The sequence below is a fragment of the Coloeus monedula genome, assembly GCF_965178545.1.
Source record: "Coloeus monedula genome assembly, chromosome: 7".
In the NCBI taxonomy this organism is placed as follows: domain Eukaryota; kingdom Metazoa; phylum Chordata; class Aves; order Passeriformes; family Corvidae; genus Coloeus; species Coloeus monedula.
In genome coordinates, this window is record NC_138787.1 from 39,132,351 (window position 1) to 39,158,269 (window position 25,919).

A 25,919-nucleotide genomic window follows, 5' to 3' on the forward strand; every position below is an offset into this window, starting at 1 on the left:
CAACTACTCCCAAAAAACTACACAATGGGGAAACAGCTCAAGAGCCTCTTCTAAGGAAAAGAAGTGAAATGCATTTAAAATGTTCTTACCAGTGACATCCAGTAAATATCTGTTGGAGCAAAGGCTCTCCAGTCTTCCCTCCTGAGCAGCACTGGGTGAGAGCGAGTGGGTTCAGCAGCTCCCGATGACGTGTGTGGCCCACACGGCCAATGTGGCCCCAGCCCGCTCGAGTTTCATCCCTAAATATACTCGGTGACCCCGGAGGAGGCCACCTGTTCTCAGCAACATCAGGGAAAGGGAGCTGGGCACCTCTGTGCTCCTCAGGAAACCCAGAACACACCAGAGCTTGGCTGGACCTCACCAGGGCTTGGCTGAGATGGAGCCCCAGGCAAACCCAAGGGAGAGCTCCAATGGAAAAAATATTATCAGAGTTGATAATAACATTGAATTTCAATTGATGGAGGTAATTCCATTCCTATAATGTCCCTGAATAACCACCATCCAAATTCAAGAATCTCTGAACTTGAGGACTCCACACTGCAGACTAAATTTTTAGTATAAAGATGTCTTTAATTTCACCCATAAGTACACCTGAAGTGCTTTTTCACCTTGATGCAAAGCAGGTGTCAGTATTTTTGTCACTTTTAAAATGTTTGGTAGCAGAACACGCAGACCCAGGAACATGTGAAAAGTGACGGTTTGCAAGGAGGGAACCCAACAAAGAGCCAACATGCCTGGTGAAGGGAGTCTAAGAAGAGTTGGTAAACAGATTAAGGGACAGGGGAGCAATCCTGGTATTTTGGAAGGTCAAGAACGCCGTGATGTATGGAGTAGAACCAGGGTGATGATAACAGATGTGACTTCTGAGGTGATCACTCAACTGACAGAGTTGACTTTGGTTCTTCAGGGAGGTGCATTCAAAAGCCAGTATCAACACTGATCCCTTTTCACATGCTAGATCACATAATTCAATAAATTATTGTCAGGAGTCCTTGAGAGGCACCTTTTTCCTTAACTCTTTCCAGAAGTTCATATTTATATCCAGATGAAATATCATATCTCATTCACTACTGCCAAGTATTTTATACTCTGCCCAGAGCTGCAGACCCCTCCCTTTCTTCTTTGGGCAAGCCACTTTCAATTACTCTACATTTTGCTTTACTAGGCAGTCCTTCCCCTTTTAATCTGATTTCTGTTTGTTTCAGTTTCTTAACATCTTTTGAAATTGTCCAGAAATTAACACAGCGTGTTGGTGGAGTCTCTCGAGAGCAACCTCAGCGTAACCTGCTGCTCTCTGATCCAGATCCTCTGTGTGTGCATTCCAGAAATAACTCACAGGCTCATTTTCCTCCCAAGTGCTGCTTCTCAGTAGATTAGATGCAAAACATAACATCTTCATTATCAATAACAAACCTTAATGGAGTCAAGGGCCAACTTTCCTTATTGAACTTGTAATTCATTATTGTCATTTCCAGCTCGATCTTGGAAGTTCCTGCAAACAATTTCTCCCTCAGTGATACTCTGCAAGTCCTGCATTACTAGAACATCATCTTCAGACCATTTTACATTGCTGTTCGATATATCTTATTTAGAAAGACACTAAACAAAGTTAAAATTACACACAGGACACCAGCACCGCTTTTTCTGGTGCTGAAATGCAGCTGTCTTTGGTGTGAAACATGGCACATCTTCAGCAGCACAGGTCAGGGCTGGAAAAAGCGTGGAATAACCCATGGAGATTACAGAAGGGGCCTAAGAGCCAAAAGGATTATTGATGAAATGAGAAGTTAGGCTGAACATAAGATTTTTGTTCTGGCATCAGAGTACAAAAAGGGGAGGAGGGTGCTCTTGGGTCACTTGAGAAAATATTTCAATTCCTGAATTTTGCTGCTTTGCTCCTTCAGCTCCAAATCTCAAGGAACAGCTCTGACAAAACTATTGCCATTGCATGGGCAAGGAGAATCCCGGGATCCCTGAGGCTGGAAAAGCCCTCCCAGCCCATCAAGTCCAAGCTGTGCCCGATGCCCACCTTGTCACCAGCCCAGAGCACTGAGGGCCATGTCCAGGCCTCCCTTGGACACCTCCAGGAATGGGGATTCCAAACCTCCCTGTTCCAAACATGTATGAGGTAAAGGGAATGCCAGTGGTTAATATTAATTCTTTTTTTTTATTGCTTTGTTGTGGAAATTTATGTCTGACTCTGATTTCTGAGGGAATATTCATAAAACCATGGCATCATTAAGGCTGTAAAAGACCTCCAAGATCATCAAGCCCAGCTTTTGACTTTGTTGTGAGAATATGAACTTGACTTTCTGGGGGACAAATATTTCAAAAGCATTAACTGTGCCCTAGGTGGAGCCTGGCAGCTCTGACCCAGGTTAACACACCAGGCCAGATTTATCCACGGCACATAAACGAGCACATGGTCAGCAGCTCTGAACGAAAGCCAGAACACTGCAGAAGTACTTGGGCAGAAAAAGATGTTGTTTTGCATTTCAGCCACAAAAATTCAAAGCTTAAAATATTTTCTTGTGCTTATTTAAATATTGAGTTCCATCAGTCCTGCTCATCCAACAGGAGCCACTCAGGGCATGATGGATAAATGTCCTGACACCCCAGGTGCTATATTTAACCTCCTGATGTAACCAATAGAGCACCTGGCCTTAACAAGCATTGTATCATTGGAAAAGGACATTTAAATACATATTTGTGCCACATTTGTGTCTATTTTTAAACTACCACCAGTGAGTTCCTTCTCATTCTTCATTCACCATTCCCCACTGTGAGGCTTCTCTGCCCAGCACCTTTTGGTTTAATGTATGGAAATACTGTAGAGGGCATTTTTACAAAAAAAATATGAAATGAAGGGCTTGGTTAGACAAATGCAAAGGATTGTCTTCAAGTTAAATATACAATTATTCCTCTGATCCCTCCCTTTTTACAGCTTTTTTCTTTTGCATGAAACCAGGCTGGGAGCACAGGCCTTGTCAGGGATCTGGTTTTGGCTTACAAACAACAAGTTTTTAGGAAAGGATACATGCTCTAACAAGAATTCCACTTTTACTTCAGTGCCACTCATCCTCTTTCTCAAAGTATTAATAGAAAGTATTAGATCATAACAAATAATATACTTGGAGGCAGTGAATCAAAGTGCTGTGAGTAGATCACCTGCAGTGTCTTACTTTCAGGTTTATTTTTTGATGCTGATGGGCTGATATGGGGTGAGTAGCAGCACAAGGTAGTGGCTGTGTGGTGTGTAAACCAACCACTCACTGTGCTGCTGTGACTCAAAAAGACTTTGCTGGAAGAGGAGGAATAAAGGAATATTGGTATGAAACCAAAATTCACTTCATGCTTCTCAATGTTCCTGGACAGAGGAGGAACTGTGGCATCACTGATCAAATTGTTTGGGTATAAGGTGCAAAGTTTTTAGTATTGAAAGTGTCCCACCAGAACGTTTCAAACACTGAATCAAAAGAAGATTCAAAGGGGCCAAAATATTCCAAACAAACCCAAACTGAAAAGAAGAACAACAATTTGTGAATCTTTTTCATGACGAGATTTGAGAAAGCAAAGAGAAATCACGTGAACAAATGCACCTTCAGCGGGTTATGGAAACAAAAAAATTAGGTTAATATTTAACCCCCCCAACAGTGAAGATATAAAATCAGGGTGTAAAAGATCCTGTATATCGACACAAGATATTCACTGGGGCCACTGGCACAAGGAGAGTTCTCCTCACATGACAGCATCTGTCACAGCCTCCCCTGTTCTTTACTTAGGGCCTTTGAGAATCCTAAAAGAAAATATTTATCAACAAGATGATGTCAAACAGCCTAATTTATCTCCCCTACTAATGTTCCCAAGACAGCCACAAGGTCTTAGACACGGGTGCTCAGCAGAAAGAAGATACAGCAAAGGCAAATCTTCTCAAGAATTCAAAGCCAGCTCTGATTGTATTGATCAGATTTCCGAATGGGAGCTGATGGAGGAAGCTGAGATACAGCACCCAACTCAACATACTCAGATTTTGGAACAATAATATAAGTTACTATAAACTAGGAAAGGAAGGTGAGGCTCTCCTCAAATCTTTTCTTCTTCTTGCTATTTATAAGACAAATAAACTTTTATATTTTTAGAACAGAGGTACAAGTATGAGCTGTAAATGCCAATGAAAAGCCCTGATGGGCAGCCAGAGTTTCAGCTCTTACCCGACAGTCTCCCACACTTGTCCCTTCAGACAAGCCTCTGCTTCACTACTCTGCAGTAAAATAACACAGGTTTTTTATCTTTTAGAGACAAACTTTTTCATTATTAGCCCCATTTTGCAAATCGTTACAGCAACTACAGCGAGAGATGTTACTGTATAGGCAGATTGATCTATTTAGGATTGTCCCATCCATGGGAGTGCCAAGGCCAGCTTGGACGGGGCTGGGAGCAGCCTGGTTTATTGCACTGCACTGATGGTGCTCTCCCCTTCCCAGGGTGGGTTATTGTTGAGGAAATACAATTCCTTCTTGGTGCTCCCTCTCAGGTGCCTGCACACGGCTGTCCCACCCCAGCACCCAAAGTGCTGCTGCCATGAGGGCACATTCCAGTTTTCTCACAACGTGCCAGTTTAATTTTGCCTTGGATTTTTCAAACCTGCTGGTTTCCATATCCTGCATCCTTACCCTGGCTTCTCACTGAACTCCTTGCAGGGAATTTAGAGCAGAGTTGTTGTTTCTTATGGAACTGAGCTGAAACAATTTATTGAGAATCCATAACCCAGGCCAGGTTCATTTCTATCCCAGAGCACACTCAGATCATTTCATAGGTCTTCACATTTCTAACAAAGCTTGGCAGCAGGAAGGTTTCACGTGGCATTGTACAGCCCTGCCAACTTTCCACATCACCCCAACAGCCACCAACAAAGGGATGGATTAGCACAGCTACAACACAGAGGCATTCCCTGCTGTAAATCCTCTGGGATGAAAGGACAGGGCTGAACACTCCCCTTGAAACCGTGATCAGAGCATCACCTTCATTCTGCAATCGCCTCTGCTGCCTTTTCCAGTTCAACCATTGCCCTGATACTGCTGAAAGATGTTTGTGCCCTGTGTGAGAAAAGGGAAGAAATCCAATATTTACTCCCTAGGCCTCCATGCCTTTTTTTCACCAAGGACATGCTTTCTTCCCAAGAGGGAGCAAACTCTGAATACAAAGGTGTGATTGAGGTAAAAATGTGATTGAGTCCTTTGCACCTTTTTTCTCCTTGGGCAAAAGAAGGAAAGTTACTATCAGTCTTCCCCATTCCAAGGATTTTCCAATTAGTGCAGGGTTCATTTGTGGAGCTTCCAGCGAAATGGCATCATGATCCTCACTATCTCTCGATCCCTCTCCCTCCCCTACACTGCACCCTGTTTCCCACAGTCAATGGAAAATCAAATGTGCAATTCATGGGCTGTGACAAGAATTGCCCATAGATCACAGAAGCTGCTGTAGAAGGTCGAGATTTAGATCAAAGCTCAAGAAATCTACTAAAAAAATTCCAGAATAACCAAATCTTCCCCCTGATAGACAATCCATGCACCTTCAGTCTCCTCACCCTGAAGGATGCTGACCAAGCAATGGACCAGAGTCACATGTCCAATGTCACAGCCTTTAGCAAACTGAAACCTGTGTCTGAGACTTGTTTTTTCTTTCAATTTCTCTTTCCCTTTTCTCATTTAAAAGGAACATATTTATATGAAAGGTTAGAACACCTCTGACTATAGAATGAGAGGAGAAAAGGCAACGTGCTTCACATTCCTGACTGGCATTGCTGGAGTGGTATCTCATATCCTGAAATACAACCTGCAGCAGTCCATAAAATATTAAGACTGCTCGCTGGCCATGGCCAGGAATACTCTGCAGCAGCAGTTCCCAGGGGCAGAATGCTCTGTGAAAGGTCACTAACACAGCACTTAGGTCACCAGCACAACAGCCACCAGGAGTAATTCTTCTCTGCGCTATTATTAACAGCCCTGAGCAGCCACAAGGAATCTGCTGGGCTCCCACTGCTCTGCAGCAGCTTCAGACAATAAAACCTGCTTCATTACTGCATCAATAAAGGGGCATTTAATCACAATAAGGAATGATAACATCACAAATTACCTCCCCTAACTCACTTAGCACTGGGCCATGCTCTCCTAGGAGGCATCCTCAGTGGGGTAACCTGCAGGAGCTCCTGAGCCAGCAGAAACTCCTGCAAACTGAACGGATCCCACTGATGCTCCACCAGTGATATGAATGGGGATCTTACCTGAATAACTCACACCAGGGAAAGCTGGAGCTGGGCTGGGAGAGCTGGGGGTGTCCAGCCTGGAGAAGAGAAGCTGCAGGGAGAGCTCCGAGTCCCTTGCAGGGCCTAAAGGGGCTCCAGGAGAGCTGGAGAGGGACTGGGGACAAGGCATGGAGGGACAGGACACAGGGAATGGCTTCCCACTGCCAGAGGGCAGGGATAGATGGGATATTGGGAAGGAATTCCTGGCTGGGAGGATGGGCAGGCCCTGGCACAGGGTGCCCAGAGCAGCTGTGGCTGCCCCTGGATCCCTGGAAGTGTCCAAGGCGAAGCTGGATGGGGCTTAGAGCAGCCTGATTATCTTTAGGGCCCTTCCAACCCAAACCATTCTGGGATTCCACAAGTCTGTGCTTATCTCTAGACCTTTGCTAAGGAAAGCCATGGTCCTGCCCTCACCTTCACACCAGAAAGGCTGGAGGTGCCCCCCAGTCCCTCCTCAGTCCCACACACCTCTGTGCACAGCCTCACCCAGTCCCACACACAGATCTTTCCACCTTTGTCTCCTTCATCTGTCCACAAGAATCCAGGCTTCTTAATGTACTTTTTCTCTGCAATAAGGGATCAAGAGGGAAGAAAACTTTCTTCATTAAACAGTATTAATTTCCAAGAGCCTGGCAGACTTTCAGCTCATTTCTTTGAGAACCATTCCACAGGAGGCTGAACTCCTGATGACTTCATGGGGCTTTTTATAAAGCAAGATAATGATGGTGGAGGGACAGAAGCAGCTGCACAGTTCCTCTGGCTGTGGCAGAGATGCCCTGAGCACTGCAGCCTTCAGCAAGTCCATCACCCCACGGATGCCAGGAGTGAGATGCTCATGGACACACTGGTTTCCAGGGAAGGAGACAACTCACCTTCCATGTGGCAGCATCTTGTGACAGATCTCGAGCACATCCTCGGTGTCTGCTCATCAGGGCTGCTGAAGGATGGGAGGGTTTAATGCAATAATTCCCTTCACAACCTGAAAATTCAGTGTTGATCTAACACAGGTTACACCACATTGAACCTTTTCAGTGCTGGAGAAGAATACCTTGGCTGAAAAGCACAGTAAAGATTAAAAACCCCATCTAACCCTTGCAGAAGTGTTGTTAATCCACAGATTTCTGAGCAACAAACATGGGACAAATATTTTTGTGTATTTAATTTTTTTGGCTATGACACTGCAAATCAAGTAAATCATTTTCAGGTTTGAATGGAGTTGTTCCTACAATGACACCATTTCCCTGCTGTTGAATGCCAGCAAAACCTTCTGTGTAAAAACAACCCATCCCTCCACTGTGGAGAAATACCAGAAAACACAGCAACGACAAAGTTACTGAAGGAGGAATTTTTAAAAAGCAGAAACAGGACAGAGTAAGGCAAGACTAAAGATAGACTGTCCTAGGCATGGCAGGAGCCCAGTGAAACAGCATGGAATTGCTGTGCCTGTGATAAAAGCTAACAACTAACTTTAGGGGGTTACTGGTCTGTGAAACAGATCATTAAATTACTCCATCACGTTTATTCGGGCTCAGAGGTGAGTGAGGTTTAGCAGCACACTCAGCTGATGGTTTAGAGGAAGGATGATGGTCTGCAAAAACACAACTGCCACAGGAGAGATGGACAGGGAAAACCCCACAGCAGGGGAGGAACAAGATGAGAAAACAGCCTCAAGCTGTGCCAGGGGAGGGTCAGGCTGGATATTGGGGAAAATTTCATGATGGAAAGGGCTGTCCAGCCCAGGCAGTGGTGGAGTCCCTGGCCCCAGAAGGCTTTAAAAGCCCTGTGGATGTGGCAGGTGGGCACATGGGTCAGTGGTGGCCTTGGCAGTGCTGGGGAACAGTTGGACTCAATGATCTTAGAGGGTTTTTCCAACCCTAATGATTCTGTGATTCCTTGCTCCACATACAGAGTTTTCTCTTGTTTACCTTGTTAACCAGCAGTTCTATGACAACTACTTCCCCAAGCCCCACACAAGTGATTGTGGTACTACAGCAAAGGAGGGGGGCAGGGGATTTCTTTTGGTGGCTACACAGGCTGAAAGAATTTCATTCCCTTGGATATAGCAAAACTCCCTTAAATAAAACTTTTTCATTTGAAGTATTTGCTAATAAAAAGGAGGATCCTGCCCCCATCTGGCCTCCCTGGAAGGGAGCAGCCTGAGGGGGAACTGGAGCAAGAAATCACAGATTCATAGAGCTTCAAATCCTCCTTTGGAAGGGACTGACAGGGATCACCAAATCCAACTCCTGGCCCTGCACAGGATACTTCAAGAATCCTTCCCAGCATCTTTGGGAAGTGCTGGCAGGATGGGAACACCGAGTCTGCAGCCACTCTCTGTGCCCAGAAACAGAGCTTTGGATCCAGGTTGGACTGGCAGGGAAGTGGAGGTAATTATAACCTTCCTGGAGCAGCTCCAGTCTTACCACCGCTTGTTTGGGATGCAGATGGGTCCGACTGTGCCGTATCCCAGGAATATCGGCCCTGCCATCTGCCATGGTGTGGGAAGGGACCACAGTGCCCTCGGCAAAGCTGTGCCCAGCACCAGGAAATAAAGCAACAATACACTTTGCCTCCCTAAATCGCTGCCACATCACAGATTCCATGTCACTGCCAGGCAGAGACACCTTCTGGCAAAGTGACTCGGCCTCAGAGTTGGGCTCTCTCTTCCACAGGGCTGTGAGGAGGAAAGGGGAGGAAAACCCCAATGGTCAAAATCCTGAGGGGCCTCTTGCTTTCCAAAAAGCAGAAATAAGGTTTCATTGTAAATCTCAAATTAGCTGAAGCCCAGATACCCTCCAACACCTTCCCCCTCTCCCTGCTCCAGCCACCCTGTCATTCCTTCACTGGGCTCAGCATGGAACTGTGGTTGCTGCTACTCCTGGCAGGAAAATCCTGCAAGAATGGGATTTTCCCACCTCACCTCAGTTAAAAGAGACCTAACTTATCAATATGCACAATTTCTGCATTATCCCAACGTTCTCTTAAAAACACCAGGAATTAATGGTCTCAGCACGTGGTGGAAAAATTGTTGTGCCTGGATTCAGGCTGCCCTTGTCCACAGGATGACAAAGAGGGGCCTGTTCCTCCCTAAGGAATAGCCCACACTGATGGAGAACTCTGTCAGCACTCCAGGATTTTATCCTGGAGAAAAGGAAGCTCAGGGGGGATCTTATTCTTATCTACAGCTTACCTGAAAGGAGTTTGGAGCCAGGTGGGGCTCAGGATCTGCTCCCAGAGAACAAGGGAGAGTGTGGGAGGAAACAGCCCCAAGCTGTGCCAGGGGAGGGTTAAATCAGATATTAGGGAAAATTTCTTCATGGACAGGGTGGTCCAGCCCCGGCCCAGCTGCCCAGGGCAGTGGTGGAGTCCCCATCCCTGCAGGACAATTCAGACATTGGGATTTCTCAGGAAGATTTGCACATCAAGCAAAGTTCAGGACTTTCCTCCATTCACCAGTTCACTGCAGCACCTTTGGCATCCCAGGCACGCTGGCTCTCCAAGAAATTCCCTGGCCAGGCCAACTCCATACAGACAGTTTGGTTTATTTGTTGCTTACACAGCTCTGATTTCCACCCCATAACTCAGGTTTTAAAGCCAAACACACAGGTAAGAACACAACATCTGAGGATCCCGCAGCACAAGGCTCTTCCTCAGAACTCTTCAACATTTACACTAAATCTTTATTTCTGTACAAAAATTTAGACAATTTTCATTGTTCCTAAAGAAATCTGCATCTCTTTACATGACCCCACGAATTGCCTACATAGATATATACACACAAATATATATTTGAAGAAGAAAAAAGCCTTCCAGTTCTGAAGAATGAAGGCAAAAACCAAGTCAGAACTGAAAAATTATTGACAAGAATTAACTCTGTTTATTGTCAATATTGTTGACTATTCTGTAGCTTTGCACCTATTTCATCCCCATATGATAATAAAAACATATTCAGAATAACTCAATGCAGACTGTGCAACAAGAGAGTAGTGACACAACCTGTAATTTAACAAGTGGTAATAGCATCAAGGAAGTATTAATTATTTAATTAATTTAAAATGTATTAATTAAAAAAAAACAACGATGAAGGAGAACTCAGCAGTCTTAACTTTTATACGCTCAAGAAAAAGAGCCCAAAAAGTAACATTTTCTGTTAAAAAGCTTATTTACAGTTCCAGACACCAGGTGTAAAGGCCTAAGGAATGCACAGCTCAGAGGAACCCTGGGCTAAATAATAATGTGTGATAATGGTGGCTTCTTTTTTTAATCACCTTATATTTAACTGGATTCCAAGGAAAACTAAAAGCAGTTTTCAGCAGTTATATCAAAGTCAAGGAATAATTGAGTTAAGAGGAAAAGGTAGGAAAAGACCTGGCTTTAAGGCAGCTCAGCATTCCTTCACCTGCCACAAATACATCCCAGGAGAATCACGGAATCCCAGACTGGTCTGGGTTGGAAGGAACCTTAAAGATTATTTAATTCCAACCCCCTGCCATGGACAGGGACACTTTTCACTGTCCCAGGCTGCTCCAAGCCCTGTCCAGCCTGGCCTGGGACACTTCCAGGGATCCAGGGGCAGCCACAGCAGCAACACCAGGGAGCAACTGGAGCCAAAGCCCACCCTGCTGGGGAAAGCGTATCCCAAAGGAAACAGCTCCAGCCAGCACAGCTAAAAGGGGAGGTGGAAGGATAAGGAATGTGGAAAGGCATTTTGGCATCTGCTACACCATCCTAACAGGGGGTTTGCTGCAATTCCTTATTCCTCAGAACTCTGAGAACTCCATCCGCCTGTGCGTTACTTCACAGGGAGGTTATTCCATGGGATCACCCCACAGATACAGCTACTGCAGCTGGAAGGGACCCAAGGAGCCCCAGATTCCCGCCCAGGCCCAGGGCTGGTGGGGCTGCAGAGCTGAGCAGAACAGCCCTTTACACAACCCTGGGATCACCCAGGTTGGAAAAGCCCTCCAAGGTCACAGAGCCCAACCTGCGCCTTACCCCCCTTTGGGTAAGACCAGAGCACTGAATGCCACGTCCAGTCCATGAATACAAAACTGGGAATTTCATCTCCTAACCCAGCTTTGGCTCCATCTCTTTTGCTTTATAAGAAGTTTCCTGTAGCCCCCCAGCACTCCCAGGTACCTGTGTGTGATACGTGGGTATGGAAGAGGGGCACGTCCCTGGAGATCAGCATTTCCTACAGGAAAAGAACATTTCACTGTCATTTGAATTCCCATTCTTGACACCAACCAGTGCAGACTTATCACCAAACTTGCCCCACCCAAACCTCCCCAAGCAAACCCCCATCACAGGCTGGGCAGAACAGCACATTTCACCCCCAAAACACCTAAACAGCCCCAAAAACCAGGTCAGAAATCACGTATTTGCTAGAAACCTTTCACTGCAACTCAGACACAAAGTTTAATGCAAACAGGCACATCTTGACAAGTGCTTTCAACTAAAAATCATAAATACTGGTAGGTTTTAAAGAATTATCAATTCTGACACAATCTATAAATGCATAAATATGATACAGAGCTCCCCAGCTCCATTCCAGCTCAAATTTGTGTTCGTTCCACTTCAACAAGAATTAAGAGAACGGAATGAGTTCCCTTCAGCTGCATGAAAACCAGAGTTTAAAAGACAGAAAGTAGCAAAGGGGAAACAATTCAAGGAATGCTCTGATCCAATTTGAGGAAAAAAAAGTTGCCCAATAGAGGTTTTCCTATCTTATAATAAATAGCTCTATAAAATGTTTTGGCTAAATGACTTTAATACCCATGCCCGAGTGCAGACACAGGAGTGCTCCAGCTGGGAGCTGCCAGCCCTCCCAAGGCTTGGCATTAATTGGAAGCCATAATTTTATACACTCTGGAATGAAATTTTATTGCAGCCTCAGCATTAGCCACGTCCTGGCTGCATTTCTTTGAAAGGAAGATGACAAAGTCTGTAGAGAGAGAAGTACAAAGTCCAAGCGATCAGAGGAAACCGGACCCCGCTCCAGGGATTGCTGCGGACGCACGCGGATGTTCCTCCCCTTTGTAAACAACAGACAGGCAACGCTACAGCCTCGGCAGAGCCATCTCAGTTTATACCCAAGGAATTGCAGGTGGTGCTGGAGGCTGGAATGGACAGCCAGGCCTTGGCAGGCTCTGAGGCCAGCGCGGTCGATGCCGCGGCAGCTCCTGAGAGCCGAGCCCGGCTCAGAGCGGCTCCTCCAGGCCGAGCGCTGCGGCCGCTCCGGGAGCGGAGGGCGCTGAAACATCCCCGGACACAGCGACACTGGGGCTGCTCCCGTTCCGCTGTCACACACTCCAGCCCCGCACCTCGCTACCCACACAGGCGCTCGGCCCCCACCCCAGGCTGAGCTGGTTTTGTTAATTTTTAACCTCTCCACAGAATCCAGCTTTTCTTGGTCCCTCCCCGGTGTTCCCTGCAGGAAGTATTTAGACAAGGAGAACACTGAGCTCAACATGTCCAAGGGAGGATTCCCAGCCTTCCAGGTAAAGCAGCATTTTCTGGCTTCATCCAGTCTCAGCCGAATTTTGTACATTTACAAACAGGAAAAGCTTAAAAACCCCACCCGGCTCTGTCCTTACTCACCCAAAATCTGGCTTAAAAGGTTCAGGGAGGTAAAGTGACTCCACTGTGGATAAAGCTACAATATAAAAATTCACTGGTAAGGCCCTCTTAAGGCAAGGAGAGAATTCCTGCTCATGATTCTCACATATGAAGTGAAGAGATACAGCATCATCCCCCTATAATGCATCATTTTGGGCCATTTAATGTATTCACTGCAACATTAAAGTCAAGCCACATCTGGATTTATAACCAGGTCACATCTGGACTTACCACACACGTGCAAAGACGTTTTCCTTCCTCGGTGCCACTCTTGGTGCCACTGATCATTCCTGCCCAGGGATGCAGCACTCCAAGGCTGCTCAGCACATTCATCTCAATTAGCTGAAAACAACTTTTCAGACCCAATTAGTCTGACAGTGACAAACTTCATGTTCCACCAGCCAGTGAGGAAGGAACAGCTGCCACCAGGAGCTTTCCAAGGCCAAGGATTCCTGAACTGAGTTATTTAAACACAGCCCCTTGACAGGAATCCCAGCCAACCACCCTGACACAAGGACAAATTCAGTATTTCCTGTCCCAAAGCAACCTGGGTGGTGCCTGATAAATGGAAAAGTGCTTGAAATGGCAGGGGTAGGAGAACTGTAACAAATTTATCACAAATCCTGTTAAAACCTGGGTGTAGGGAGGGGAAACCCCACTCATTTCCACGTACTGAGAGGCTTTTACAGACATCTATCTCTATTTTAAGGGAATGGGAATTGTAGCATGGGAAATAAAGCTGATTATGGAATGAGTTTTAGGCACTTGAGCTGCAGAGATGTGGAAGGTGCCTGTCAGGTGCATTTACCATTCACACCTACACCACACTCAGCAGCACAGCCACTCAGCCTCCCTAAAAGAAAAAAAATATTAAAAAATGAAGCTGTTCATATTCTCCAAGTTTATTTCCCACCTCTCCTCACAATTAAAGACCTGTATCATTCCCAGATGCCAGAGGCAGCATATTCCAGAGATGAACTACCAAACTGATGATCTGCTAAACCAAAAGAAACATTTGAGGTATCAGATTATTGATATATGACCTTTTTTTTTGCTACTAAAATGCCATTTTGCAGCATAACTTCAATAACCATTTTGAAGGTCCCTCCCTTTTCCTAAGAATGAATTTCATGGAGAACAAAGGCAAAGCTTGAGCTTCAGCTGGAAGCCAAGGCAGCAGAACCCCGAGGCTGAAACAACAGCATCACATACCAAGGTCATGGCTCAGGGTAAAACAATCCCTGCCCAACAATCCCCGAGTGGAAGCAGCACTGATGCAAAGTTCCTTGGCTTTTCTATCGACAGAGCTGGGAGAAAAATGGGAATTGCCCTACCGGGAAAAGAAAAAAAGCTGTCAACAAGGAGCACTTCCACAAAACACAAAGGGGTCGAGAGATCAAAAGTTTGGCTGCTCTTCTCAGTGACTAAATTTAAAACATTTCTAAGTTCACACACGTGCACTTCAAAGCACCATCACAGCAACCATGACCAGGTGAGAGTCTGGAACTGATCACAGCAACCATGACCAGGTGAGAGTCTGGAACTGATCACAGCAACCATGACCAGGTGAGAGTCTGGAACTGATCACAGCAACCATGACCAGGTGAGAGTCTGGAATCCATCAGAGTCTGAAATCAATCACAGCAACTATTCCAGGTGAGTCTGGAATTGTCACCTCTGATGACAAACCCCACCATCCCCACAGACTCAAAAATCAGCATTTAAAACCCAAAAACCCTGGACAACACCACAACGTGTCAGGAAACATCAGCCACCACTGAATTCTGGTTACACTTGCCCTCAAAACCATAAAATACACAGAAAGCTCACAGTCACCCACGACATGTTTGCAGTCAGGCTAACACTGGGTTGTTCACTGACCAACACATAAAAAACAATTGAATTTTTGCATTCTAAACCCCTCAGGGTACAGAAAATCCTGTTTGACAGCCAGTCCTGAGGTGTGCAGTCACTCCCAGGCCCTGCTGGGCCCTGTGGCCACTGGGGAAACCAAGACAAGGTGAACCTCAGAGGCCACGGTAAGGGGAAGTGGCATGGGGAGGGAAAGAGTAAAACCAACTTAACTCATGTGTAAACACAGAGTATCTGCTTGCAACACAGCCCACACGTGCAGCAGCCACCACACCTGCATCATCTGACAGAGAACTCCTACAAATGTATGGCCAAGCAGCAGAAATCCCAGCACTGCTCCACCATGAACAGCAACAATTCCTTTTCTTACCAACCAAGCCCCAGCTCACCCAGCCTGTGTGGATTCAGCCCAGGGAAGACATAAGACTCAAAAACCAAACACTTGGGTTTAGAAGCAAGTCTGCTTTTTCTTTTTTTGTTTTTTTAGACTAGAAAATGTACAATTCCATTTCATATGCAAGTGTGCACAGAGCTCGTTGCTTGTAGATACTGTCAGAGAAACTGAGAGAGTCTTTGCATTAAATTGTTAATTCTTCAAACATTGATACATTTTGCAATACACCAGTTAAATACCAAGATCTATGTGCATGCACTAGAGATAAATGCATGTACACCTTAATGTTTAACAAAGACAGCAGATCCCCCAGCCAGGGAGCATTGGAGATACCAAAAATAGATTAAAAAGTTAAATTCTTTACCTGCCTTTGTTAAATACAGACTTTGAGACTGCCTCCCCTCCTTTCCCCGGGATTCTTGTCCTCCCAGGGAGGCAGGCGGGTGGGAAGGCAGGAGCTGACCAGATTATCCCAGAACCAAAGAGAAGCACCTTAGGAAGTTCAAACTAAGCTTTAAAATGTCTTTAAAATGCTTTTTCCATCCTTACCAGACACAGGGACTGAGAAAGGGAAGAACATTCTCAGCAGTTTTGTTTGATTTTGCTGAACTCCCAATGCATCTCCCACAGAAGAGCCTGACACTTCCAACCATCCCACTGCCATCCCAACTGCCTGGATCCTCTGAAGTGGGAATTCTCATCCCCTTCTGCCTGGGACAGCCATCCCAGCAGGTGCTGCAGCAGGGAAAGGTGATCCTAGTGTTCTCACACTGCTTGGGGACCATGCAAGGGAGTTCTGCTTTCAAGAAGTTCTGCCCTGGAACTCGTGTGGGTCACTTGGAGCTTTTCAAGTAGTGTCATCTGGTTTGTCCTCATCCAGCCCCCTCCACTGCATATTGATATATCTGCACATTTTAATATCTACACATTTTATGAAGCAAAGGGAGTTTTTCCTCTGAAAAATGCTTCATTAGAGTCTGACTTGTCCGATTCCAGTGGGACTTTCATACTTTTGTGCCTCTTTTTTGGTTAAGAAAAAAAAAGATACTTTTCCCTTTTTGACAGCTAAAGGTACTTCTGCCAGACTTGAATCAACCAGCACAGCAGAGAAGGAGAGCAGAGGGCAGGACCTGCAGCATCACCCAACTCAATGATGACCACAATAAAAAGAGGAAAATCCATTGCATTTGAAACTGTTTGGCAAATTTGTAACATTTGCCAACACTGGAATTCCAAGCTCAATCCGTGCACCCCAATCCATTCCAGCCTCCTCCCTAATGAAAAAATCATGTGGAAAAACAAGCAATGGGCTGAAGAGAAGAGTTTGTTTATCAGGTGTTGGAGACCCAATGTGTGATTGACGTTACAGCTGTATGGACACAGAGGGACAGGACTGGTGACACGGGGACGTGGCCGTGTCACAGAGCAGTACTACTGCCAACATACTGATGCAGCTTTACACTGGTCTGAGCAGATTGCAATTAACCTAGGACTGAGGTATAAATATACACAAATATGTACAGTACACATACAGGAAAAGAGTTTTGCATTTGTAACATCAGCAACCTTGAAAATACTGGAGAGTCGATACCTACGCCGGTGATTCGCTCGCTGGAATAATGAAGCCAACAACTTCCACTAGAGAGGGCTACAACGGGATAATAAAATTCTGAATTAAAAGCTCCTTCCTCGTGCTTCATCCTCCCCACGCCCAAGGCCGGACTGTTCCGAGGGGCAGCTTGAAAAGAAGATTGGTCACAGCTTTGAACGCATCCTCCGAGGAACCCGAACCAAACCGGAGCCCAAAGTGCACCTTTGCTCTCATGCCTGCTCCCAGTTCCTGTCCGTGTGTGTGTGTGTGTGTGTGTGTGCAGCTATGTAGAAAATACAGTTGCAATCAGTTCAGTATAAATACATCCACCCCACCGTTCTGCCACTGGTACAGCTCTGCTGAAGCAATGTCTCTGCAAAGAGGTCATTAAAAATCATCTGATCTTCAGCCGGGACATCATCCACTCCAGGCCTTGGCACAGTCTGGGAACACAAGAGAGAATGTTTAGGGAATGCAGGCACTTCTCAGGGTAACTCCAAAGGTAACTTCACAGCATCGATTGAAATTCTTCCCAAGAACTCTAAATCGTTTCTGGAAACTCTTCACTCCCTGCAGGGCACTTCCTAGCTCATCTGTGGTGAGAGAATTCAATCCCAGCTCTTCAACACATGAAGTTCTCTCTAATTAGGATTATTCTTAATAAACCAGAACAGGTTTCAGTTTGCCCCCACTCCACCCTCATTAAGCCTAAATCATACCAAGTTTCATCTCTGTGAGGTGACCCTGTGGATTTGACATAAAAGTTGGGTTTCAGATCATGCTGATCCTAAATCAGTGTGTTCTGAGGCCAAAGATCTTGTAAGTGTCAAGATGTTTAAGTGGCGAGGCCCTGGCACAGGGTGCCCAGAGCAGCTGTGGCTGCCCCTGGATCCCTGGAAGTGTCCAAGGCCAGGCTGGACAGGGCTTGGAACAACCTGGGATAGTGGGAGGTGTCCCTGCCATGGGACACGGATGGGATGATTTTAAGGTCTTTTCCAACCCAAACCCTTCTGGGATTCCGTCACTATTATGAACAGGGGAAGAATGTGTGTTAAACCCAAATATCACAATAAATCCCCCAGAGTAATTCCAGATTCCCCTCCTGTGGACACAAGTCCCTCTTACCCTTCTCCAGTGAGAGCACAGCAGGCCTGAATGTGCCACTGGTGATCCTTAATCGAAGTCAGCTTCAGGAACTGGGAGATTTCAGCTACTGTCATGCACTCCTTCACATCCTGCTTGTTAGCAAAGATCAGCAATCCTGCTTTTTTCAAGTCCTAGGGAGAAAGAAGAGCAGATAATGTCAAAGCATCCCCTGGAGGCAAACGATGGGATACCAAAGCAGAGAACCCAGAGCCCCAGCCAACAATCCTCCAGAACAAAGCGCTGCAGGCTGTCAGGAACTGCGGGAAATCCTCTGATCCAGCACACTAAACGGCCAATTTTTGCCATGGATGAGAAGTTAAAAACCCAGGGCCATGTTTTGCTGTGCTCCACGAGGATCAGAGCCCTGTGTACCCATGTACCTGAGCAGCACTGACAATTTGGGAACAGTGACTCCAGGGAGAAGTTTATTTTACCTCAAATTGCTTGGAATTACATCGGGGCAGGGGTGTATTATTGAAAACCTTTCCCTTAGAAAGCAAAAAGGTGTTTCCGGGGAGCCAAGCCAGCTCAGGCACTGAACTGCCTGATCAGGCACATTCGTATTTACAAGCAGCAAAATTAATTCCCAAATAATCGACTGCTCCAGAAAATAGCTGGAACTGAGCTGGACAACTCAATTTTGCCTTAACAGAAACTCAATGGAACCGGTTAGGAGAAAGAAAAGACTTTTAAGGAGCAAAGAAAAGCTATTTTAAATCAATATTTGACTTTCATTGCTGCTCTCTCCCAACGTCACAGCCAGGTCTGGAGAGGGAGCCTGGGAACATCCTGCCGGCCAACAATGGGCACATTCACTGCAAGGGGCTCCCAAATCGGCTCCGTTCTGCCTGCAATTCCAGACCTTCCCTGTGGCAAAATCAGCTCGTTAACACCTTCGTCTTCCTTTAGAGATTCCAAAACAGAAGATGCAGGTTTCGTTCAGTGGCTGCAACAGCCTGAAGAGTCCAGCTCTGAAATCCTAATCCTGGACAGCAGCACCAGTCCCCCCGTGCCACATTTAACACTCCACAGCCTGACCTGCTCTTTAAGAATTTACTTTATTAAACACAATTTAAGTTAAACATTAAAAAAACCAAACAAATAAACAAAAAAACAAACCAACCAACCAAACAAACAAAAAAAAACACCCACGAAAAAGAATTAAAACTTGAAAGATCCTATGCAAAGCCCTTGGTTTTCCTCAAAGGAAATCCATAGGCAGGCTCTGCCCATCCTACAGTCTCCCAAACTGTGGCTATAGGTTAAATATAGCTGTAATATTTTGGGCTATAATGCCATCGTTTTTATGCACATTTTTTTATTCAGATACTTAAATTTGGAAGCTCAGTGTCAGCTCACACACCCTGATCCAGTTTGCATTCAGGTCATGCCACAGGTGCTGCCTGGCTTTTACATCAGCCCAGCTCAGGTTTAGACCTGACCCAGGGCTCAGGTTTAAAGGGGGCCTTTACAATTTAGCCATTTCAACTCTGGAATTCCAAATACCCACAGAGCAGTGGCTGCTCCAGCCATGGGCTGAAGTTCCTTCAGTTTTAGAGCTGGGTGCTCCAACACACATTATTGAGGTTGTAAAACACAAAACCTCAGGCAACCATAAAGGTATCAAAAATAATTACTGAGCTATTGCAGGAAACCACGGGGTTTTAAAGGCTCTAATTCAGATATTAACATGGATTGAAGCACAAAACCCACAGATGTCATTGACAGGTCCCAACTGCTGTTTCACTGGAGCACTCTGATAAGCTACTTCTGTAATTTAGTATTAATTAACAGCTTTACTGGGAGTTTCACAGAAGACAGTGCAGCAGGGACAAGGTAGTTCAGGGTGTAAATCTGCCTCCCTTAGCATGTATCAGCCAGATAATTAAAACAAATATTCAATAAATATTAAAGACACAGGGTGCACTCACCTCATGTGCTAACATTTTATACAGCTCTTCTTTAGTCACAGAAATTCTCTCTCTGTCTGTGCTGTCCACCACAATTATCACAAACTGCAAAAAGGGAGAGTTATTAGGCAGAGAAACTCCTGCTGGTCCCACTCCCACCCCATTATCCAGCTGGATTATCAAACACCATCCCTGCTCCCAAACCCTCCCCCCAGCCCCAGTGTGACATCCCATAGGCCTGGGGTTATTCGCAGCTTGTGCTGTGGTTTGGGTACAAAGGCAGCTCTGACTCAACTCTTGACTTTCTGTTCTCCATTTTTCAGGGAAAAATTCACATTGAAAGCAAGGAAATTCTCTGTAATCCCAGATCTGGTTTTGTTCTTTGCTTGGTATAACTGAGGCACCACACAGATTCCTCAAATAATTTGTTGCAGCCCTAAAAACAAAGTGCAAAGTGTCTTTGTCTAGTTCAAGAAATAACATGCAAATAGGTATTTGCAAGGGATTAAAAAAGCCCTGAAGCTCCAAACTCCAAGAACACACTCCCAGCTTCATTTAGGCTGGAGAAGACCTTTAAGGGATCCCAGCACCTCGCAGGGGTGAACTGAAGAGCAAAGGTAATTACTGCACAAATTGTATTTAACCATAAAGAACATAAATACAATTTATATAATATAAATAATTGCATTTAAACTGTATTTGATAAGACACAGGAAACCTTGATTTAAAGCATTATTTTTATCAAGCTGTTGCTTGATAAAATTTACATTTTTTTTTATATACATATGTCTGTGTGTGTGCTGCAACTTCACCTCTAAAGAGTTCTGAAAACTCTTGGGGGTGTTTAAGTTGGTGATGACTGGAGCTTGTCAAACAGAGCTGCCAAAGTTTTGGATGAAAACTTTGGGGCTGTCCTTACTCCTGAGGGGTCAGACAGGTCTTGGAGGACCCACTGTGGAGAGAGCGACCACGGAGACAACAAGGGGGGATCTGCAATTCCCAGATGAGCAGAGTCACAAAGCCCAGCCCCAAATCCCTGCCCAGCAGTTTTCCAAGGCACCTCACCTCGGTGTTGGTGTAGTAGGTGTTCCAGGAGGAGCGCAGGGACTCCTGGCCCCCGATGTCCCACATCAGGAAGCGCGTGTTGTTCACCACGATCTCCTCCACATTGCTCCCGATAGTGGGAGAGGTGTGAACCACCTCGTTCATGGAGCTGCACAGGGAACAGGGACAGGAACAGTCACCCACAATGACCCATGAGACTACACCTGGTGGGTATTCCCAGTGGGAGAGCCTCAGCGAACGCTCCCTGTGCGGCAGAGACAAGGTTTGATGGTGGAAGGTGCAGAAATGTAAATAAAAACAGCAATAAGAAGGACTCAGTGAACTATATCATAATCAAATTATGGAGCTAAGAGAGCACTCGTGAACAAACTGTGTTATAATTAATTAAATCATGAAGCTGAGAGAATTCTCACTTCAGAAGCTGTTGGGAGCACTCAGCTCTTCTCTCTCCAGGCCCATTTTGGCTCACATGGGACAGAGCTGCTGTTTTGCATCAAGAATGTGGTTAAGCCACAAGATTTCCGAAGTTTCAGGAAAACAACTCATCCTCCAGCTCCACTAGAAACACTTCACCCACTCCACCCTGCTGTTCTCCTTCCAGGGCAGGCCACTAAAACCAGATTTTCTTCACAATGCCTTATGTCCAACTTCCTCCTCCCCTCAGCACAGACCAATACACAACTTTTTGCAGACAAATGCAGCCATTAAGTATTTCAAACAGATTGTTTACAGATACTGAGTGTGACTTTGTCTCTAAGACTACCAGTTTCACATCAAACAACCAGATGTGTGCTCTGGATTCTCCTGAAGTTCAGACTATTTAAACTCTGCTGTAACAGGCAAAAAAATTAACAGTAGCTCCAAGGCAAACCAACTGTGTTCAAAAGAACTTAATTATTTTTTCTTCTGATCACCTTGATACAGTTTTTCATTTTGTATGAACTTTTTTGAAGTTCCAGCAGAGCTTTTAGTTACAGTGACAGCAATTTGAGACTCGTAATGGTGCTGGAATATTTCCTGAAGAGGACACAGAGAGGAGATAAAAGGATGGTGCAGTGTTCTGAAAAGCAATCCCAGGCCAGTGCAGGGAGAGCCGAGTATGAGAATGGGAGAAAAGGAAGTGCCTGGAAGAGGAAAAATGGGATATGCAAAGATGGGGTAAGGTCGAGGAGGAGTCAAGCAGGAGAACAAGAAGAGAGCTGGGAAAGTCCTGTGGAGTTAAACTGGGTACAAAGAAAAAGGAGACATACAGAGATCTGTATGAGAGTGAAAATGAAACACTGAAACGGCAGAAATAAGGGGAAGAACTGCGAGACATTCGTGGAGGAAGTGGATTAAAAAGCACCAAGGACAGCCCTTGCCTGCAGCAGTTCCCAGTTAAGAAATACCCTTCGTTCTGTTTGTGCTTTTAACATCTCTCACTCCCTCTAAAAATCACCATCAGCTTCATCCTTTCACTCTCCCCGCAGCAAGGCAGGGCACGAGCAGCTGGAAATGTTTTGGAAAGGCAAAGCAGGCTGGAATGTGACAAACCCCAACCACTTCCAGACAGCCAATTTTAAATGTGGGATTGGAGCAGCATGGCCACAGCATTTAACAGGAATTATTTCTGACTCAGGAACACTCCTCAGTGCCACGGCACTGCACGTGGGAAAAGGCCAATCTGTCCCAAACACAAACAGACCTTGAGCTGCCTGTGCCACCCAACAGCTTCTGAGCCTGTGGACAGATTGGTACCCTCTTATCAAACTGCAGCTGAAGAACTGAGATATGAAGCTCACCCAAGCTCCATGTAAACCAGGAGCAAGGTTAACGCAAGGCAAACACAAATCAATGCTGCTTTTGAAGGCAGGAGGTGCAGGATGGCATGGAGATGCTGGCCTGGGTTCGTGCTGGGACCAGCCTCCCTCCTTCATCCCGTTTCACAAATGACACCAAATTACTCTCAGCACTGGGGACACAAGGCATGGCAGGCAGAGGTGCTTTGCCACTCACAGAATGATTTGTCTGCTGTTTAAATCTGTGGCGTGGATCAGTTTTGCAATGGTGTCCCGTGGCCAACACTCACTACAATCATATTTTATGGGGCTGGCAACGAGCCGAGGCCGTGACACCAAGGGAGGCTGGGAGTGCGTGGTAACAGCAGGTGATGTGATCCAAAACCCGCTGAACAAAACCTCATTTATCCACCAGGCACAGCACAGCCCTTTCCAAACTCCAGCCACCTGCTGCCACCTGGAACGCTCTGAGTAAAACCACCCAGGGACACGTAACACACCTGGGAATGCCCCGAACGTCCCCGCAGGTCCTACTTACAATTGGTACAGAATGGTCGTTTTCCCTGCATTGTCCAGGCCCACAATGATCACTTTGTGCTCTGCAATGAAAACAGCACTGGTAAGTCACAGCTCACTCCGCTGTCGTGACAGCAGCTGGGTCTGGATCAAGCTTAGTGCCACGTCTGCCGCTGGTTTCCTGAGCCAACAGTGCCCAGCGCCAGGTGCCATGGCCACGTCTGCTCGTGGGCCAGCCCGGAAAGTTTGGGTGGGCAGGTGCTGCTCTGAGCAGGGGAGGGACTGGCAATTTATCCCCCTCCACAGGAACCGTTCCTGAGAGATTTCAGGAGGATGTTTTCCATCTCTCACTGCCAATGTCATGCTGGGATCCTCTCCCAAGCTCCTGCAGGGTTTTGCAGCCTGTATCAAACTCCATCCCCTCAACCACAACAGCTCTCAACTCCACAAGGTAAATGTTCACTTTCCCCTTACCCAGGCAAGACCTCGATGTCTTTGCAAAGAGCAGTTAAAACCCCAACCAGGCTGGTTTGCAGTGTGATCCCTGTGCCCCCAGTGCCCTCCTTTCCCCCTGGGGAACAGAGGTACTCTCCAACATTTCACAGGACACATTCACCCAGTTTGGTCTTGGACAAATCACCAGGTGCTCCACAACCCTCCTCTGACATTTTGGAGCTCAATGCCCCAAACAATTCTTGTTTCCCTTCAGCACCTCCTCTCCTGTGCATCACAAAAGCAACTGGGAACTCTACGGCTGGTGGTGTCAAGCACATCCAAATTTATGATTTCCAGTTGGGGTTGAGCACAGCCAGCTCTCAGCTCTGTTACACAACTTCCACTTGCACAACCAAGCAGGATCAGTCAAGCAAAAGCTTGGTGAGAAGGGGTTTTCTCCCCTCCTTCCTTGTGTTCCTCAAGGGCAAAAAAACCCATTATAAACATGCCCAACCTTCAGACACTGAGATCAATTCCTGCCAGCAAAGTTCATCTATCCCAGAGGAGAGGGCAGGGACAGGGGTCAGGTAAGGGGGGGGTTTCTTGGGTTTGATTTTATCAATATTGTGTGGTTTTGCAGAGTTGTCTTTCATGCCATCCAATACAAATTCCAGCTTTAATAACTTTGCATAACTGCACAATATTGTAAAAGTGTCTGCTTACCTGACCCCACATAACTAGGAACTTTTGTTTCAGGTGGGATGCTGCCAGCATAGTGCATGTTAGGAAATCAGTTGGAACAGAAGGTCTGAGGTGGGGCTGGATGCTACAAGACAAAAATATTTTGTTGTATTTGCACTAAGCATTAACGGGGACAGAACTGGGACATTCAATGAGCAAGTGTGAGAGTACTGAGGTTCACTCAAAATCAAATCCCAAGGACTTTAAAAACATGGAAAGAGCATCAGCAGGTGTTTTGTAGTTAAAGTTACAACTCTCATGAACACCTTGCTGTAAAGAGACAGGTGTTAAAAATCCCAGAATCCTGGAATGGTTTGGGTTGCAAAGGAAATTAAGGATCATCCAGTGCCACCCCCCTGCCATGGGCAGGAACACCTTCCACAGTCCCAGGCTGCTCCAAGCCCCGTCCAACCTGGCCTGGGACACTTCCAGGGATCCAGGGGCAGCCACAACTGAAGCTATAAATAACATTTACTCCATGAACGAGCCAGATATCGAGGTTTGACACTTAAATCCACACTCTACGAACCGCAAGACGAACCCACCCGCCACGCCGCGCCACGGCCGCGTTCTTGTGGCACACGTTAATAATTTAACAGGCGGCTGTCAGGAAATGAGCATTCCAATAACTGAGAGAAGGGGGGAAAAAAAAGGTTAAAGCCCCGATTTCCAGGAGCCCTTGCGGCCGCCCCGAAGCGGGTCTGAGTCCCTCCCGGATCGCCCCCCGGGCCTCACCCTGGTGGTTGAAAAGCCTCCATATCCTGGTGAAGAGGATCCCCATCCTCGGCCGGGCGCTCCGGGCCTCGCCGGCCGCGGCTCTGCGGGGCCGCGGGCGCTCAGGGCCCGGCGCAGCGCCCCGAGTGCCGGCTGGGGCCGCGCCGGGGCCGCTGCCGCTCGGACATCGCCGCGGGGTCGGGATGGGGCTCGGAATGGGGGTCAGGAGCGGCACCGGGGCGGCAGCGCCGGCGGCAGCAGCGGCGGGAGCGGCGGCGGGAGCGGCGGCGGGAGCGGGAGCGGCGCCCGCGGCCGCCTCACGGACGGGCCGGGCCGGGCCGGGCCGGGCGCGCTGCGCTGACGCGCGGGGGCGGCACCGCGGCCGCCATTACACGGCACCGCCTCAGCGCGCCCGGGCCCCGCAGAGCCCGGAGGCACCGCGGGCTCCGGGTATGAGGGAGCCTAAAGCCCATCCCCGCCCACCCCCGTGCTACCGGCACCTTCCGCTTCGCAGCTTCTCCCGGCAGCCGTGCCAGGGCCTCTCAGCTCGGGATTTCTCTCCAATACTGTCTCTAAATCACCCCCTCCCTTCAGATTACAACTGTTCGACCTTGTCCTGTTCCTTCATCCCTTGTTCAAGTCCCTCTCCAGCTCTCCTGGAGCCGCTTTAGGTCCTGGAAGGGGCTCTAAGTCTCCCCAGCGCCTTCTCCAGGTGAACATCCCCTGCTCTCCCAGCCTGGCTCCAGTTTATGAAGAAACTCTGTTCACTTTGCCCTACTAAAACTTGGTGCTCTGGGGAAAACTCGGGAATAACGTGGGTGAAGCTGTTCCCCAG

The 25,919-nt window shown here is 46.8% G+C and overlaps 2 protein-coding genes across 19 annotated transcripts in view; both read right to left on the bottom strand.

The window, feature by feature from the left end:
- Window positions 1-211, bottom strand: part of NEB (nebulin) — a 99,509-nt gene extending 99,298 nt beyond the window's left edge. For all 18 annotated transcript variants that reach the window (XM_082285258.1, XM_082285259.1, XM_082285252.1 and 15 more), the window contains exon 1: window positions 90-211. The gene's annotated coding sequence lies outside the window, so the exon portion shown is untranslated. The remainder of the gene's footprint in view (window positions 1-89) is intronic.
- A 13,143-nt stretch (window positions 212-13,354) lies between these two features.
- On the bottom strand, window positions 13,355-25,407 carry ARL5A (ARF like GTPase 5A). Its single transcript, XM_082285148.1, has 6 exons — window positions 25,106-25,407; window positions 23,217-23,277; window positions 20,901-21,048; window positions 19,857-19,940; window positions 17,905-18,056; window positions 13,355-17,222 (listed from the first exon to the last, which is right to left on the bottom strand). Exons 1-6 carry the CDS (start codon window positions 25,149-25,151, stop codon window positions 17,174-17,176), a joined length of 540 nt encoding a protein of 179 aa, XP_082141274.1. The 5' UTR covers window positions 25,152-25,407; the 3' UTR covers window positions 13,355-17,173.
- Between the last annotated feature and the right edge of the window lie 512 nt (window positions 25,408-25,919).